The 13,726-nt window shown below is 43.1% G+C and overlaps 1 protein-coding gene across 1 annotated transcript in view; it reads left to right on the forward strand.

Annotated features, from left to right (window-relative positions):
- Window positions 1-13,726, forward strand: part of KLHL31 (kelch like family member 31) — a 47,061-nt gene that overhangs the window by 20,980 nt on the left and 12,355 nt on the right. The window contains exon 2 of the mRNA XM_069235794.1: window positions 2,668-3,871. Within this exon, the coding sequence (XP_069091895.1) occupies window positions 2,700-3,871 (1,172 nt within the window). The 5' untranslated portion in view covers window positions 2,668-2,699. The remainder of the gene's footprint in view (window positions 1-2,667; window positions 3,872-13,726) is intronic.

A 13,726-nucleotide genomic window follows, 5' to 3' on the forward strand; every position in this document is an offset into this window, starting at 1 on the left:
AGCTCATTCCCTCAATAAATCACTTGTTACTTCATCTATACATTCATTATAGCAAAACTTTTGACAGAGGCTTACTAATCCTACTCCTTACCACCCTTTTGTCAGAAAAGAATGAGTAGGGTAAGTGAATGAATGTATACTTGAACAGTTATTTCAAAGACACTTTGGGCCTGATTCCGACTTTGGCGGGCGGCGGAGGCCGCCCGCCAAAGTCCCGCCGACAAATGACCACACCGGCGGCCATTCTTACATTTCCGCCGGGCCAGCGGAAATGCCCCTGCAACGAGGATGCCGGCTCCGAATGGAGCCGGCGGAGTTGCAGGGGTGCGACGGGTGCAGTGGCACCCGTCGCGTATTTTAGTGTCTGCATTGCAGACACTGAAATACTTTGTGGGGCCCTCTTACGGGGGCCCCTGCAGTGCCCATGCCGTTGGCATGGGCACTGCAGGGGCCCCCAGGGGCCCTGCGGCACCCCCTACCGCCATCCTGTTCCTGGCGGGAGACCCGCCAGGAACAGGATGGCGGTAGGGGGTGTCAGAATCCCCATGGCGGCAGAGCGCGCTCCGCCACCATGGAGGATTCTGTAGGGCAGTGGTAAACCGGCGGGAGACCGCCGGTTTACCCTTTCTGGCCGCGGCTGAACCGCCGCGGTCAGAATGCCCTTGGGAGCACCGCCAGCCTGTTGGCGGTGCTCCCATCGTCGGTGACCCTGGCGGTCACCGGCCGCCAGGGTCAGAATGACCCCCTTTGTGTACAGACACCACTACCATCTCTGAGGTGGTAAAGGTGAGCATCGCTGTACAAGAAAAGGATTGTTCATCAGATTCAAGCACATTTGCTTCTTTATGAAAACAGGTGAATTTGGAATTACCAAGAAGCCTGGTGAATACTGACAAATAGCCCTGCTTGACAATACATGGTAAATATACTGGTGGAGGGCGTTGGAACATAACTGCAAAATGTAGAGTGCAGGTATTATTATTACTCAGTACACTAATAGTATCAGTTCTTGTACAGGGCCATTTTACCCAACTTCAATGTAACTTATTTAGCACACACCAAAAACGAATTGCCTCAAGCCACTCAGGGCCTGATTTAGAACTTTGTGGAGGGAAATACTTTGTCACAAATGTGATGGATATCCTGGCTGCTGTAGTACAGTCTCTTTATATCCTATGGGGATTGTAATACGGCGGACGGGATATCTGTCACATTTGTGATGGAGTATCCCATCCACCAAGTTTAAATCAGGACCTTAGGGCATGATTTAGGGCTTGGCAGGGGAGGGCGGGGGGTTACTCTGTCACAATGGTGACGAATATTCCATTCACTGAAATATAAATCCCATTATATCCTTAGGGATTTATATTTCGGTGCACCAGATATCCTCTACCTTTGTGATGGAGTAAACTCTCTGCCAAACTCTAAATAAGGCCCTTAATCATATGTGTTTTGATTGCCTAACATAGTGGTACTTATATTATCGACCTCGATAGAATAAAGGACCGAGAAGGACTTCTGTGAGTCTGATTTGTCAGCTGAAGATCACTTGGTAGGTGCTCAAGGCCCTGAGCTTCAAATTCTTTCATAGTTAACATGTAGCGTATTGCGAATCATTAATAAACAAAACATAAACTCTGTGTTAGGAGAGCTTGCCATGTTAATACATTACTTCACGTACAATGCCCAAGCAACCTTCAGCTGTGACAGCAGAGAGTTTTATTCTCTGCTCTATCATTTTTCACTGGCTTGGACATATGAGCTGTTGTTAAATCTTTTTCAGTTTTGCATGTTTAACTTTTTTGGTGACGCTGGTTTCCTAGTAGTCCTTCTGTTTACAATGCTAGAGTTTTTTATCTTCACCACCTTTGCTTGTGTTATAGATGTGGAAGCTACAATCATATATTCCATTGTTTTTTCTAATTTCGAGTAGAGATTTAATTCACATAAAAAGGGTACAAGTGATATAAACATAAAAGCAAACCCCATGTATTGGGAAGCGTCTTGGTTTATTATTGGCAAAGGGACAGTAGTTTGGACTTGAGGAATTGATAAAGGATAATGATGTTGATTTTTGTATGCAGGTCCACTGTGTAATTCGTAAAGGAATTAAGTTCATTTCCGTGCACTTTATTTTGCCTTTGGAAAGTAATTTAATTAAGTTCCCAGTTTTCTAAGAAGACAATGAGACAGAATAGAACATGTTAAGAAATCATGTCAAGATACTTTATTTTAAATGTGGAACAGTAAAGGTAAACCGAGTAGATGTAATATCCTATAGGCATTAAAGGAAATGAAAGAAAATCACCACGGTGACTTGGGCTTGCTTTCTTCTCAGTCGACTTTGGGGAATTGTCCTGAAAAAACAAGTCTGGTTTTCAGGTACATAGTTTTCACAGCATTGCGTTCTGTAATAACATCTGAGGGGTATGGTGAGAGTCTGAAATACGACTGAGTATTGCAAAAGTGTTGGAAGAAGAGGACGAATAGTGTCAAATATATAATAATCATTCAAAAGCGTACTTTGTATAATTTCATTATTTTTTTATACATTATGCAATTTCATCTTACTATGTTACGTTTCAGAATTTAACACTAATTAGTAACAAGTATTTAAATAAATTGCGATTTTTATTCATTTTCCTGTTTTACTTTTTACCTTTTCAGCAATTTCTTGGCTGTGATAACTTATTGCAGTCATGGCACCAAAAAAGAAGACCATCAAAAAGAACAAAACTGACATCAACGAGATGACTATAATTGTAGAAGATAGCCCCCTAAGTAAACTCAATAATTTGAACGGCTTTTTGGATGGAGGAAATGGGTTGAGCTGCGTCTCTACCGAGGTGTGTGATGCAACATATGGCAGCAATCTAATGGAAGGTCTCAGCAGAATGAGGCAAGACGACTTTCTTTGCGACCTGACCATTGGAACCAAAACTAAATCGTTTACTGTTCACAAAGTGGTAATGGCCTCTTGCAGTGAATACTTCCATAACATACTGAAGAAAGATCCATCCACCCAACGAGTTGACCTCAATGATATATCCCCCTTGGGGTTAGCCACAGTCATCACTTATGCTTACACTGGAAAGCTTACTCTCTCATTGTATACAATCGGCAGCAGCCTCGCTTCTGCAATCTACCTTCAAATCGAGACCCTTGTCAAGATGTGCTGTGACTTCCTGATGCAAGAAATCAACGTTGACAACTGCATGTATGTTGCTAATATTGCGGAAACATATGCTCTGAAAAGCACAAAGGAAGCAGCCCAGAAGTTTATAAGAGATAACATTATTGATTTTTCCGAAACAGACCAATTTTCAAAGCTCACGTTCGACCAGATTAATGAACTCCTTATAGATGATGACCTGCAGCTGCCCTCTGAAATAACTGCGTTCCAGATTGCAATGAAATGGCTGGATTTTGATGACAAAAGAATGAAATATGCGGCTGACCTCTTGAGCAACATTCGTTTTGGTACAATCTCAGCTCAAGACCTTGTCAACTATGTTCAGACAGTCCCTCGAATGATGCAAGATGCAGAATGCCATAGACTGTTAGTTGATGCCATGAATTACCATCTGCTGCCATATCATCAAAACACACTGCAGTCTAGGAGAACAAAAATCAGAGGTGGATGCCGAGTCCTTGTAACAGTCGGGGGACGACCAGCACTAACAGAAAAGTCACTTAGTAGAGAAATCATGTACAGAGATTCTGAGACAGGATGGAAAAGACTAGCTGAAATGCCTTCCAAGAGCTTCAATCAGTGTGTGACTGTGATGGATGGATTCCTTTATGTAGCTGGTGGGGAAGACCAGAACGATGCCAGAAACCAAGCCAAGCATGCAGTCAGCAATTTTTGCAGGTGAACACTTTCATTCTGTTCTACAGCTTCCTATCTTGTTTTCCTTTACCTCGTCATAATGCTTGAATGTAAAAAACATCTTTCATTTGGGTGGGTGGTAGGCATTCACAAAATCGGATTTTCTTCTTGCCTTGAGGGACTGAACACATCTCCTCTAATATAACCAGATTAACTCTAATTTCACTGATAGTGGTTATCAATCCAGATGTGCATAGTTTGTTTCCAAAAACAGGAGCAGGAAGAGCCATTGTGGCGTGTTACAATAAAGAGCACAAACAAGTGTTTTATTCTTAACTTTGCCTCACATCTGCATTAGCCTTGTTTTTGCATATAATTTGGAAAGAAGCAGTTCACTTTTCAAATGTATGCGGTGGTATATGTAAAAATTGTATTGAAATGAGAGTCTTGAAGTTGGAATGGGCATGATGAGAGCTCAACTCTAGTCATCATATTTGATGATGAAACACCACATAGTTTACAGCAATGGCTCATGCTGTCCCATCCTAGCAAAATCACAGAGAAGCATCACCCTCTTTAGAATTTTTTTTCGAATCTTCTTTCTCGGTATGAAGAATAAACAAACGCAACCACAACGCCTTAAGTTTAGAACTTCCTAAAATTGTGTGTGACCCTAATTTTTTTAAATGATTTTGAGGATATTGATTCTAGATCTTTATGTTCTGAGAAAGTGTAATATTTTATTTAAATCTACCATTTTACCTCAATAGTCTCATCCCTAATAAAAGAAAAGGGGTGCCTGCAGACTCTAAGGAACAGATGTAGAATTTGGTGACTGGTCGCTAGGTCAGTAGAGGCAATGTACTCCGCTCCCCTGATGGAGTACTGCCTGCACTAGGTAGATATCTAGTTCCTCGCCTGCTAGGCTGGGATCTTTAAAGTCTTCGTTGCAAACTGCAGTTGCAGCAAAGGCTGTGAACAACTGGGGTTGTTGCTGAAAACCAGAAACTTAATGAACTGACACACAAGATGTTTCCTCTCTGTTTAGGGGTCATTAAATGCTTTCTCTGGCAGGGCCATCTTGCCACTCAAGGCAAGAAAATCTAGTGACCTTTGACCTATCCTAAACAGGATTGGGTGATTGCCACTATGTCCTAGCAGCTCTGAGACTGATAAGTCAGTACCTAAAATGATGGAACCACGCATGTACAAACAATACACGCCTTAACAACGCAGTTGGAACCATGACCACGTTGTTTCCACGCATGCCTTTACCACGCATGCCTTTACAACTAATTTTGTTGTAACAGTATGCCTAGTATAGGCATGTGTGGAAACGCATGGGAAACGGCATACATGGCTCTATCATAAACCCCCCACCGCTCTAAGGTGAAAAAACAACCCTCACCCCTAACACCTAAACTAACCCTAAGCTCTAAAAAAATACTATCCTAACGCCCCACACCCTTCCTTAGAAATTAAAGTACCCCAACCCCCACCTACCCTGAACCCTAATAAAAAAACGTATGCTGACCCCTGCCCCATAAAACAAAATGACACCCTCACCCACCCTGAGCCCTAAAATCTTTCCCCTAAGTGTACCACCCCAACCCCCACCCCCACCCATCCTAATCCCTATAAAAAACTATCCCGACCCCCCATCCCTGCCCCCAAAACTAAATTAACCAGCCCTGAGCCCTAAAACCTTCCCTCAAGTAAACTACTCTGACCACCCACCCTCCCTGAACCCTATTAAAAAACCTAGCCTGACCCCCACCCTGCCCCATAAAACAAAACTACCCAGACACCCCCCACCCACCCTGAGCCCTAAAATCTTACCCCTAAGTAAGTAACCTGAAGCCCTAAAACCTCCCCCTCAACCTCCCCACCCATCATAAACCCTAAATTCACCACCACACCTACAAACTACCCCCACCCCTGCCCCAACCCTACTTACCTCATTGAGTCCTCTCCTGATGCTTCTTCTCACCTCCCTCCTCCCGCCTTTCCTTAAACTTTCCCCCACCCCTCCAAAAGTAAACTACTCTGCCCCCACCCTAAGCCCTAAATAAAAATAACCAAACACCCCACACCCTGCTTCTAAAAAATAAAATAGCCCAACCCCCACCCTAAGCCCTAAAAAACGAAATACCCAAACCCCTCCACCCTGCCTTAAAGCCTGACCCCTATCCACCCCAAGCCCTTAATCCACCCCCCCCTAAAAACTACACACCACCCCTGCCCCAGACCCACTTACCTCACTGCATCCTCTGCCGATCTTTCCTCCTCTTCTCTCCTCCCTCCTCCTGCCCTTCCTTAGACCTTTCCCCACTCCTCTAAAGGTACAGAACCCTCCTCCCCACTGTATTCCCTAAATAAAAAAAACCAACCCCCACCCCTAAAAATAAAATAGCCCGACCCCCCACATTAAGCCCTCAAAAACTAAGTACCCAAACCCTCACCCTGCCCTAAAAAACAAAAAAAACACCCACTCCAAGCCCTTAATCCACCCCACCCCTAAAAACTACTCTCACCCTGCCTCAGCCTCACTTACCTCTCCACATCCTCTCCCGATCCACTCTGCCTTTTTATGTGCCGTGCATATGGTTAGTTCAGCACATGCGTGGATAATCACAGAAAAAAACAGTCGTTGTTCCGGCAATAGTGGTTATGCTTGCGTGGAAAATGTCTGCGTTGTTTGCAACGCATTGTTCAGGACATTTCCCACATAGAACGTTTGCAATAACTGTGCCCACTGATGCTCTGCAGGTGAAAACCTGGTGTTTTCCCCACAACTAAATGGGGGAGGTACCAATTTACAAAAAGTCTCCGGCTTCTCCAAGCCCAAAATGACTCTGTAGGTCCTTTAAGGGAAACAAACGTTCTAGAATGAGGCAACAAGCAACCTTTAGTACATTTTCCCAGACGAGGAACCAGTTTTTATTGGTAGGAGCATGAAGATAGTTAATGTCTACTGAAACCTAGGGTTTAAGGAGGGCGAGCTAGCTGGCAAAAATATAGATGTAGTAGCCATGTCATCCCTGGACAAAGTGAGGAGCAGATGTTTAGTACGCAGTCTCCCTCTAAATGATCAGCTACAGATTAGCTCCGATTCCAGGAGGATATAAAATTCGTATGAAGAACATACCACTTTGTATGGGCTGTTTGGCAATCAGTAGCTACTAGGTTGTGTCGATGGTGCGCACTTGTTAATCACTAGTGTCTTGGAAACGTTGGTACTTTAAGTTTCCGTTTATATGAATAAACTACTCCGATTGTACACTTGAGAATCTGAAGATGGCCCTGGCAACCAAGCAAATCTTACTCCAGCAGGTGGAAGGGGGTTTGAAACTCAGATATTCTTCGCTATCAGTAATTCATATACAGAATAAAATGACGGCTACGTGTTTGAAAAATAGTACGTTTCATATACAAAGTTGCATACTTAAAATGAGAAACTATACAAAACAAAGGTAAAATACTGGGGCAGCAGACAAAAATGACAGAGAACTCTAGCAATTATGTTATTCTTCAGAGGAGCACTTATTTGGGATAGGGTGTCAGGAGAGGATGTAACGTCGTGGTCAGCGCAACCGCCACGGTAGCTGAAGGTCTGGGTTCGAGCCTCTTTCGAGCCTCTGTGTCTACGCAACGTCCATTGATTCTGGGCAGATCACATAATATCCCGTGCCCACAGACAGTTCCTTGAGACCCACATGGGTGTTAAGCTGCAGTATATAAATTTAATTTCACTCAGCCAGAAAGCTACGCTGTAGCACATTTCACATTATACATCTGTTCTTTGACATAGTCTTTCAGCAGCCCGTATGCAAGGAGGGACAGCTCACTGGTATGTGCCCAGGTGGTTCTGTATCTGTAACAATAGGTCAGAAACCACGTCATTAAAACCCCACCACCCGAAAATGAACAGAAGCCACTCCCATGCTAAAACACAAAAAGGAGTACGGGGTTCTTTTATTACAACGAGGGATGGATCTATGGTGCATCAGTTGTGCCACCAGATCCCTCGTGGTCCTCTAATGGAGGCGGGGTATCAGTAAGCTGTGGTACTGCAGAGGGTCTGGAGAACAAGGGGGGAGTTTCCTTTACGCACTAGGTGGTCTCACACACTATATAGTGTCATGCTTCATCATATGACCACCTAGCCCCCCCCAGGTAGGACAGTGCCACCTGGGCGGAATCAACCTCACTTTTAAAGGAACAGGAGGGAGTGCGTAAATTAATTCTGGTTCTGGAAATAGAGGGATCCAGCTAATCTAAGGAATAAAAACGCCTAAACAGATACCTGTATAACTATTTAATAAAAAGTTCTGTTTGGTGTGGTTAAAAAAATGGAGATTGGGACACCTCTGTGAGAACAAGGACTCACAGGGTCACCTATCTAGGAAGTAGAAGCCGACATGTCTCTGCCCTCAGTAATGAGCTCTGGAAGGTCTTGTGGTCTTCCCAGATTGGCCTTCTATTGCACAAAAGTTCCTTTCCCGTGGATTGCCCCTCTCCTACTCCCCCCATTTGGTTATACAATGGCTATTCCTAAAATGTGCTCACTGCCGCTCCTAGTTGGCCCGTACAGACAAAAAGCAGAGCTGGCTGCATAATTCTCCTTTCCATATATTGCCACACTACCACTTCTCTAAGGACTCCTATGTGCCATTCATTATATTTGGATAAATAGTGGATACTCCACTGCTTCTCCTGGATAGACTAAACTGTACTACGTGCTTCACACTGCTCCTCCTTTGTGACCCTTTAGAACATTATTTCGATTGAATGCATACAGAAAATTCCTGTGGTTGCACATTCTTGCTCCTGGGTGATGGCCACATAGAAAGCGACATATAGTTGAATAATGCCCATTACTATGAGTTGCTTCTTGTAGCACATGGATGCAGTTCTCAGGAATATACTATAATTACACTCATAATGGTTGCTTCTCTGTTGCTTCATGATGACCCATCAGTGCGCATACTTTGGCTGAATGTATATTACCCATCGACAAGGATTTCTTCCATGCCGCACCTGGATGGGCTCCGGAATGTACAGTGGCTATTGGTATAATAGTTGTTCACCTGTCAAGATATCTGAGCACATACTATTGCTAGTTGTTTAGTGCCCAATCCTAGATATCACTCCCTGCTGGTTGTGTACAAACTCCTTATGGTATACAAACAATGCTTATATAATGGTTGCTTCTCTGTGGCTCCACAGCAGACCATTCCAAGGAAATACTATGGCTTGCACTTTAATGCTCATTCAAAATGATTTCTTCTCTGCCTCACATGCATACACTCAAGCATAAACTGTAGATCAGTGGGTTTTAAACGTTTTACTTCTGTGGCCCCCACGTAATCATTAGTGCAGTGGTTCCCAAACATTTTCGACCCACGGCTCCCTTGATCTATTGGCCACTGGCTGCGGCTCCCCATTATGTTACTTTTTGTTGGCGGGTGGGGGATGTAACCCTGGCCTAGGGAGTACATCCATTTTTCTCCCTGAAAAGAATTGGGATGACGCCAATGAAGGTATTGTAATTCTATATATAACTGTAAAAAATAAAAATGTAACAGTTGTTTAATTACAGCATGCATAGGGTTTTTTAGTAAGGGGAAAATATTGGTTGACGTAACCCTAGTAAAATGGGCAGGTCTCATTTTTATGTAGTTATAACATAACTGTTTAAATATTGTGAAATGTAGAATCCCTTTAGTTGTGTTTAACCACCAGAGGGCGCTCAAGGACAAAATTAAAAAAGAGCTGCTACAACTGAGTAGTTTTATTTTGTATGAACTGGCCCAAGGGCTATAAATAGCTCAGTGGTTCCCAAACTGTGTGCGGCGCCCCTGGCTAGTTTTGATGGCGCACCAGCGAGCCGCGGCGCACAGATTGGGAACCACTGCATTAGTGGACTCTAAAGATACCCACGGAATCGTTATTGGAATCCAGGGACCTTCACTGAGTTGTTAGTGGTACCCGGGTACCTCAATCTAAACAATTTTGATGAGCTGAATCCCAAAACAATCCACAAAATACATACACAGGCATTCATCAAAAACACAAATGATTAAATATTTTATTTGATTCACACATAAAGACACCAAATCCAAATGTTAACTTTAATAATCAGGTTGGAGCTTTCCTAAATTCATTTAATGCCACCCATCATTCATATCATATTCTGTTTGATGTACTTGCACTGCTCTTTCAAGTCAATCTTGAGAACACCAACTTAACTTTTAGCCTCCAATTTCAAATTCCTTCACATTCACAGAACATTTTTTTTTTGTTAATTTACATTTCACTTTTTCATATACATTTTAATAATCCGTTAATAATATTAAATTTTCTAGTCAGTTGCAGACTCCCTGAAAAGGCACCATGGACCCCACAGGGGTCTCCGGACCACAGGCTTAGATGATGCAACATGGCACTCCATAAGGATTAGCATCCTTTTAACTGTTGGTACTTCCTATGTTTTTGTCAGAAAATGCCCTTTTCTGCGTGGTCACTCCCATTTGTGTGCTGAATTTTATTGCTGTTTTTTAGACTTGCACACTGGAACACTGCTGTTCAGTGCTCAGTGTATGTGTTCTGGCTCCTAAAGCATGTAGGAATTAGCTAATCCCTGAATGGCATATTTAACTCTCCTATAAGGACAAAGTATATTGTGTGGAAATCAAGCCCATGGTGTGGAAAGCTAAATGCCACCTGTAGACAGCAGCTTTTATACTGCCATCCACTAGTGTGACAAAGGAAGAGATGGCTTCAGGCCTACCGTTGTGGCCTGACTGTTCCAGTGTAAAATCTGCAGTGGGGCCTATTAAAATAACCCTTCTTAACAGGTAGGACCCCTTTTTTAAAAATTTTGAATGTCACTCCTAAATAAGTAATGTAGCCCACAAGGTATGATGCATGATGATTAAAAGAGGGATGTTTCTGTCTCCCTACAGTGGCAAAGCCATAAAAGCTATTTTCACTGTGGAAGGTCTAGATGTCCTATGTAGAAAACAAGAGTACAGATTAAAATGATAACATTATATCTCAGGAATATGACCAGCTAGAGAAATAAACCAATACTTTTCTTTATTAGTAAGAATTTAATTTAATGGCGAAGATGGATTTTTAATAAATATTAAGGAAAAATGACTTTCAGAAACTTACTCTTTAGCTGCCTGAATTGTCATAAGGCTAAGTAGCCTCTGCCAACTCAGTCTGCACTCAGCCATGGAAATGGTATGAAAAAGAAGTGGAATTCCTCCAAGGGGCACACAATATGCTGACCTGAATTGTCAGAGATGACTCCTCTGAGCTCAATATAATATGCAGTTTAGGGGCTGTGCCTCTCCTATTGACGCAGCAGTATCAAATCCTACATGACAGGACCGATGAAAGCACAAACGTTTTGGGTCCTTCAAAGTGAGCAAGCAGGGTGTCAGGACAATTCTTGTCTATCCTCTGCCTAGTTGCTGAAGGATCCTGCTTTTTCATACTTGATGTCTTTCTCTGTCTTTGCTGTGGGTACAGTGTCTGCTCCAAACTGGATTTGTGGTTAGCTGTAGGAGGACACTAGGTTTACCATAGTATTCTCCCCACTCACACCCCCAGCCTGAGAGCCTACCTTCAGGGTGGCTGAAGACCTTCATGATACTGGATTTGACCTGACACATTACATTGTGGGCCTGTTTCCACTAAAGCAAACAGGAACTACTGCAAAAGTAGGAGGTCAGGTTCTGAGAACCTTTACTTCATTGGTTAGAGAGGAGCTATGAGTGCCTTAGTGGTGTTGTCCCCTTCCCACAGGGTGGTGAATTGTACAAAGCTGAACCTTTATTAGCCTTCCTCTGAATACTGCTGAACTTGCAATCTGTGCCTTCGAGATGGACCTGTGGAGGTTGGATCCCTTTCCACATGAAGTACACAGATCTCCAAGGATCATAAGGATCAACTACCTGGATGGCATCAGGAATGTAAAAAAAGCTGGAGAGGACATTCCTGTGAAGCATCCCAGCTGACCAGTGGCAACTGTATTGGGACTGCAGTTTGCTGTTGTCCTTTGCCAGACTCCCTAAGAGTCTGAAAGTTCTCCCTCCAAAGTCCTGGTGGTCTTGGAAGTGTACTCTTGCGGTTCCTTGATCCTCAAATGAAGTTTGGGAACATTTTCTAATTTTTTGCTCTAGAGTTCCACAGCTTCAAGGGAACTGACTGTTAAGAGTATCTGAACGGCAGTTCAAATAGCATCATATTGAATTTCAGTTTTGTCTAGCCTAGAGAAGAGTTTTTCCTCAGAAAAATAACAAAGTCCCTTTTTAGATTGGGACTTAGAATTTTTTTTTAGCTTCCCTACTTTGAGGCCCTAGTGTACCAATTTACTTGGTGTATCCAATCACACTCCACTGAGGTCGGCCTTGAATCGCATCTATGTCCAAGTTTACTGCAATCATTGACTACCATTGGCGCTTTGCATTTTTTGGTGCTATTTCCACTTAAATCTTTAAAAAAATCATTACTCAGGTTCCCCTTATAAGATTTCTGCTGTTACGATGTTATTTTGCTTGTTAAATGTTACTATATTTTAATAAATTAGAGTGGGATTTTTTAAATTGTGTGATGTTTCTTCTAAATGTTTTACACATTTCTCTATGTTAAATCTGCCTGCTCCAGTCCATAGCAACCAGGGGGTTAGCTCAAGTTTGAGCTATTGAACCTTCGATTGGGCCTAAAAAGCAGTGACTTTATTGTTTGTGATGGACACCAATCCATCCCATCTAATAAACCTCTTTTCCACAGTCCCTATTCAATCTAGTTTAAACTGTATATTACAGACCCATCAAAACAGAAAGGTACATGCATGCTTGCACAACCCTGTCTTGTATCACTTTTTCCTCTACACCCATGCACTAGTGCAGCTACATACTTGCTGCAACACATTTTGTGCAGTTTTTCATGCACAGATGACACCAAAACATATCCCACACAGGCCACATTGCAGTCATGCACTAGCTAACCACACAAACACACACACACACACACACACTCATATCTGATGCTTAAGCATGCTATATCTCACTTTTTTGTGTCAAGTTCAGCCTATGAGAGCATACGTCTGACCATCATCCATGACATCAAAACACTTCTGACATAGGCGACATGACAGACACACACTTTTTAATCCATAGTATTGCCTGTGGAGGACTTTGTACCCATCCACAAATGTGCTTCAGTGCTTCGTCAGCTGTATGGAACACTCTTTAAATGCAAGTGCAACATAATAGATGACTATGCTTTCATGTATTTGGCTGAAAGGGTAAAGAAACCTGTCAAGAGCCCCTGGTGAAAAGGAAAGTAACCAGGAACTTGACGGCACCCAATGATTCCACAATCTCATCAACTCAAAAAATGGGGTGGCTACCCTTCTTGGTCACAGCAGAGCGACCTTGTTAGTTTGTGAAAAAACACAGATACTTCAATCCTCTCTTAGGAGCCAGAGACTGACCCATGACCTCTGCAAGTGCACAATTGCTGCCAGGGCTAGTATTTTGGTGATCTATGCCTTGATAGGAATTGCCGCACACCTCCTACAGAGACTTCAGACCATACAAAACCCAGCAGCCAGAATCATCCTCAGCCTTCCCCGAAGAACCCACATCACAACTGACCTCAGGCAACTCCACTGGCTCCCCGTACAGAAGAGATGCCAATTCAAGCTGCTGACCTACGCACACAGGGCTCTATACAACCGAGGACCCATGTACATTAACCACCACCTGAACTTCCATTCACCTTTGAGAAGTCTACATTCTGCCTCATTTTCCCTTGCTCAAACTCCCCGCATCTCCTGAAGCAGAAATGGAGGATGCTCCTACTCTCACATTGCAGCAA

The sequence above is a fragment of the Pleurodeles waltl genome, chromosome 5, assembly GCF_031143425.1.
Source record: "Pleurodeles waltl isolate 20211129_DDA chromosome 5, aPleWal1.hap1.20221129, whole genome shotgun sequence".
NCBI lineage: Eukaryota > Metazoa > Chordata > Amphibia > Caudata > Salamandridae > Pleurodeles > Pleurodeles waltl.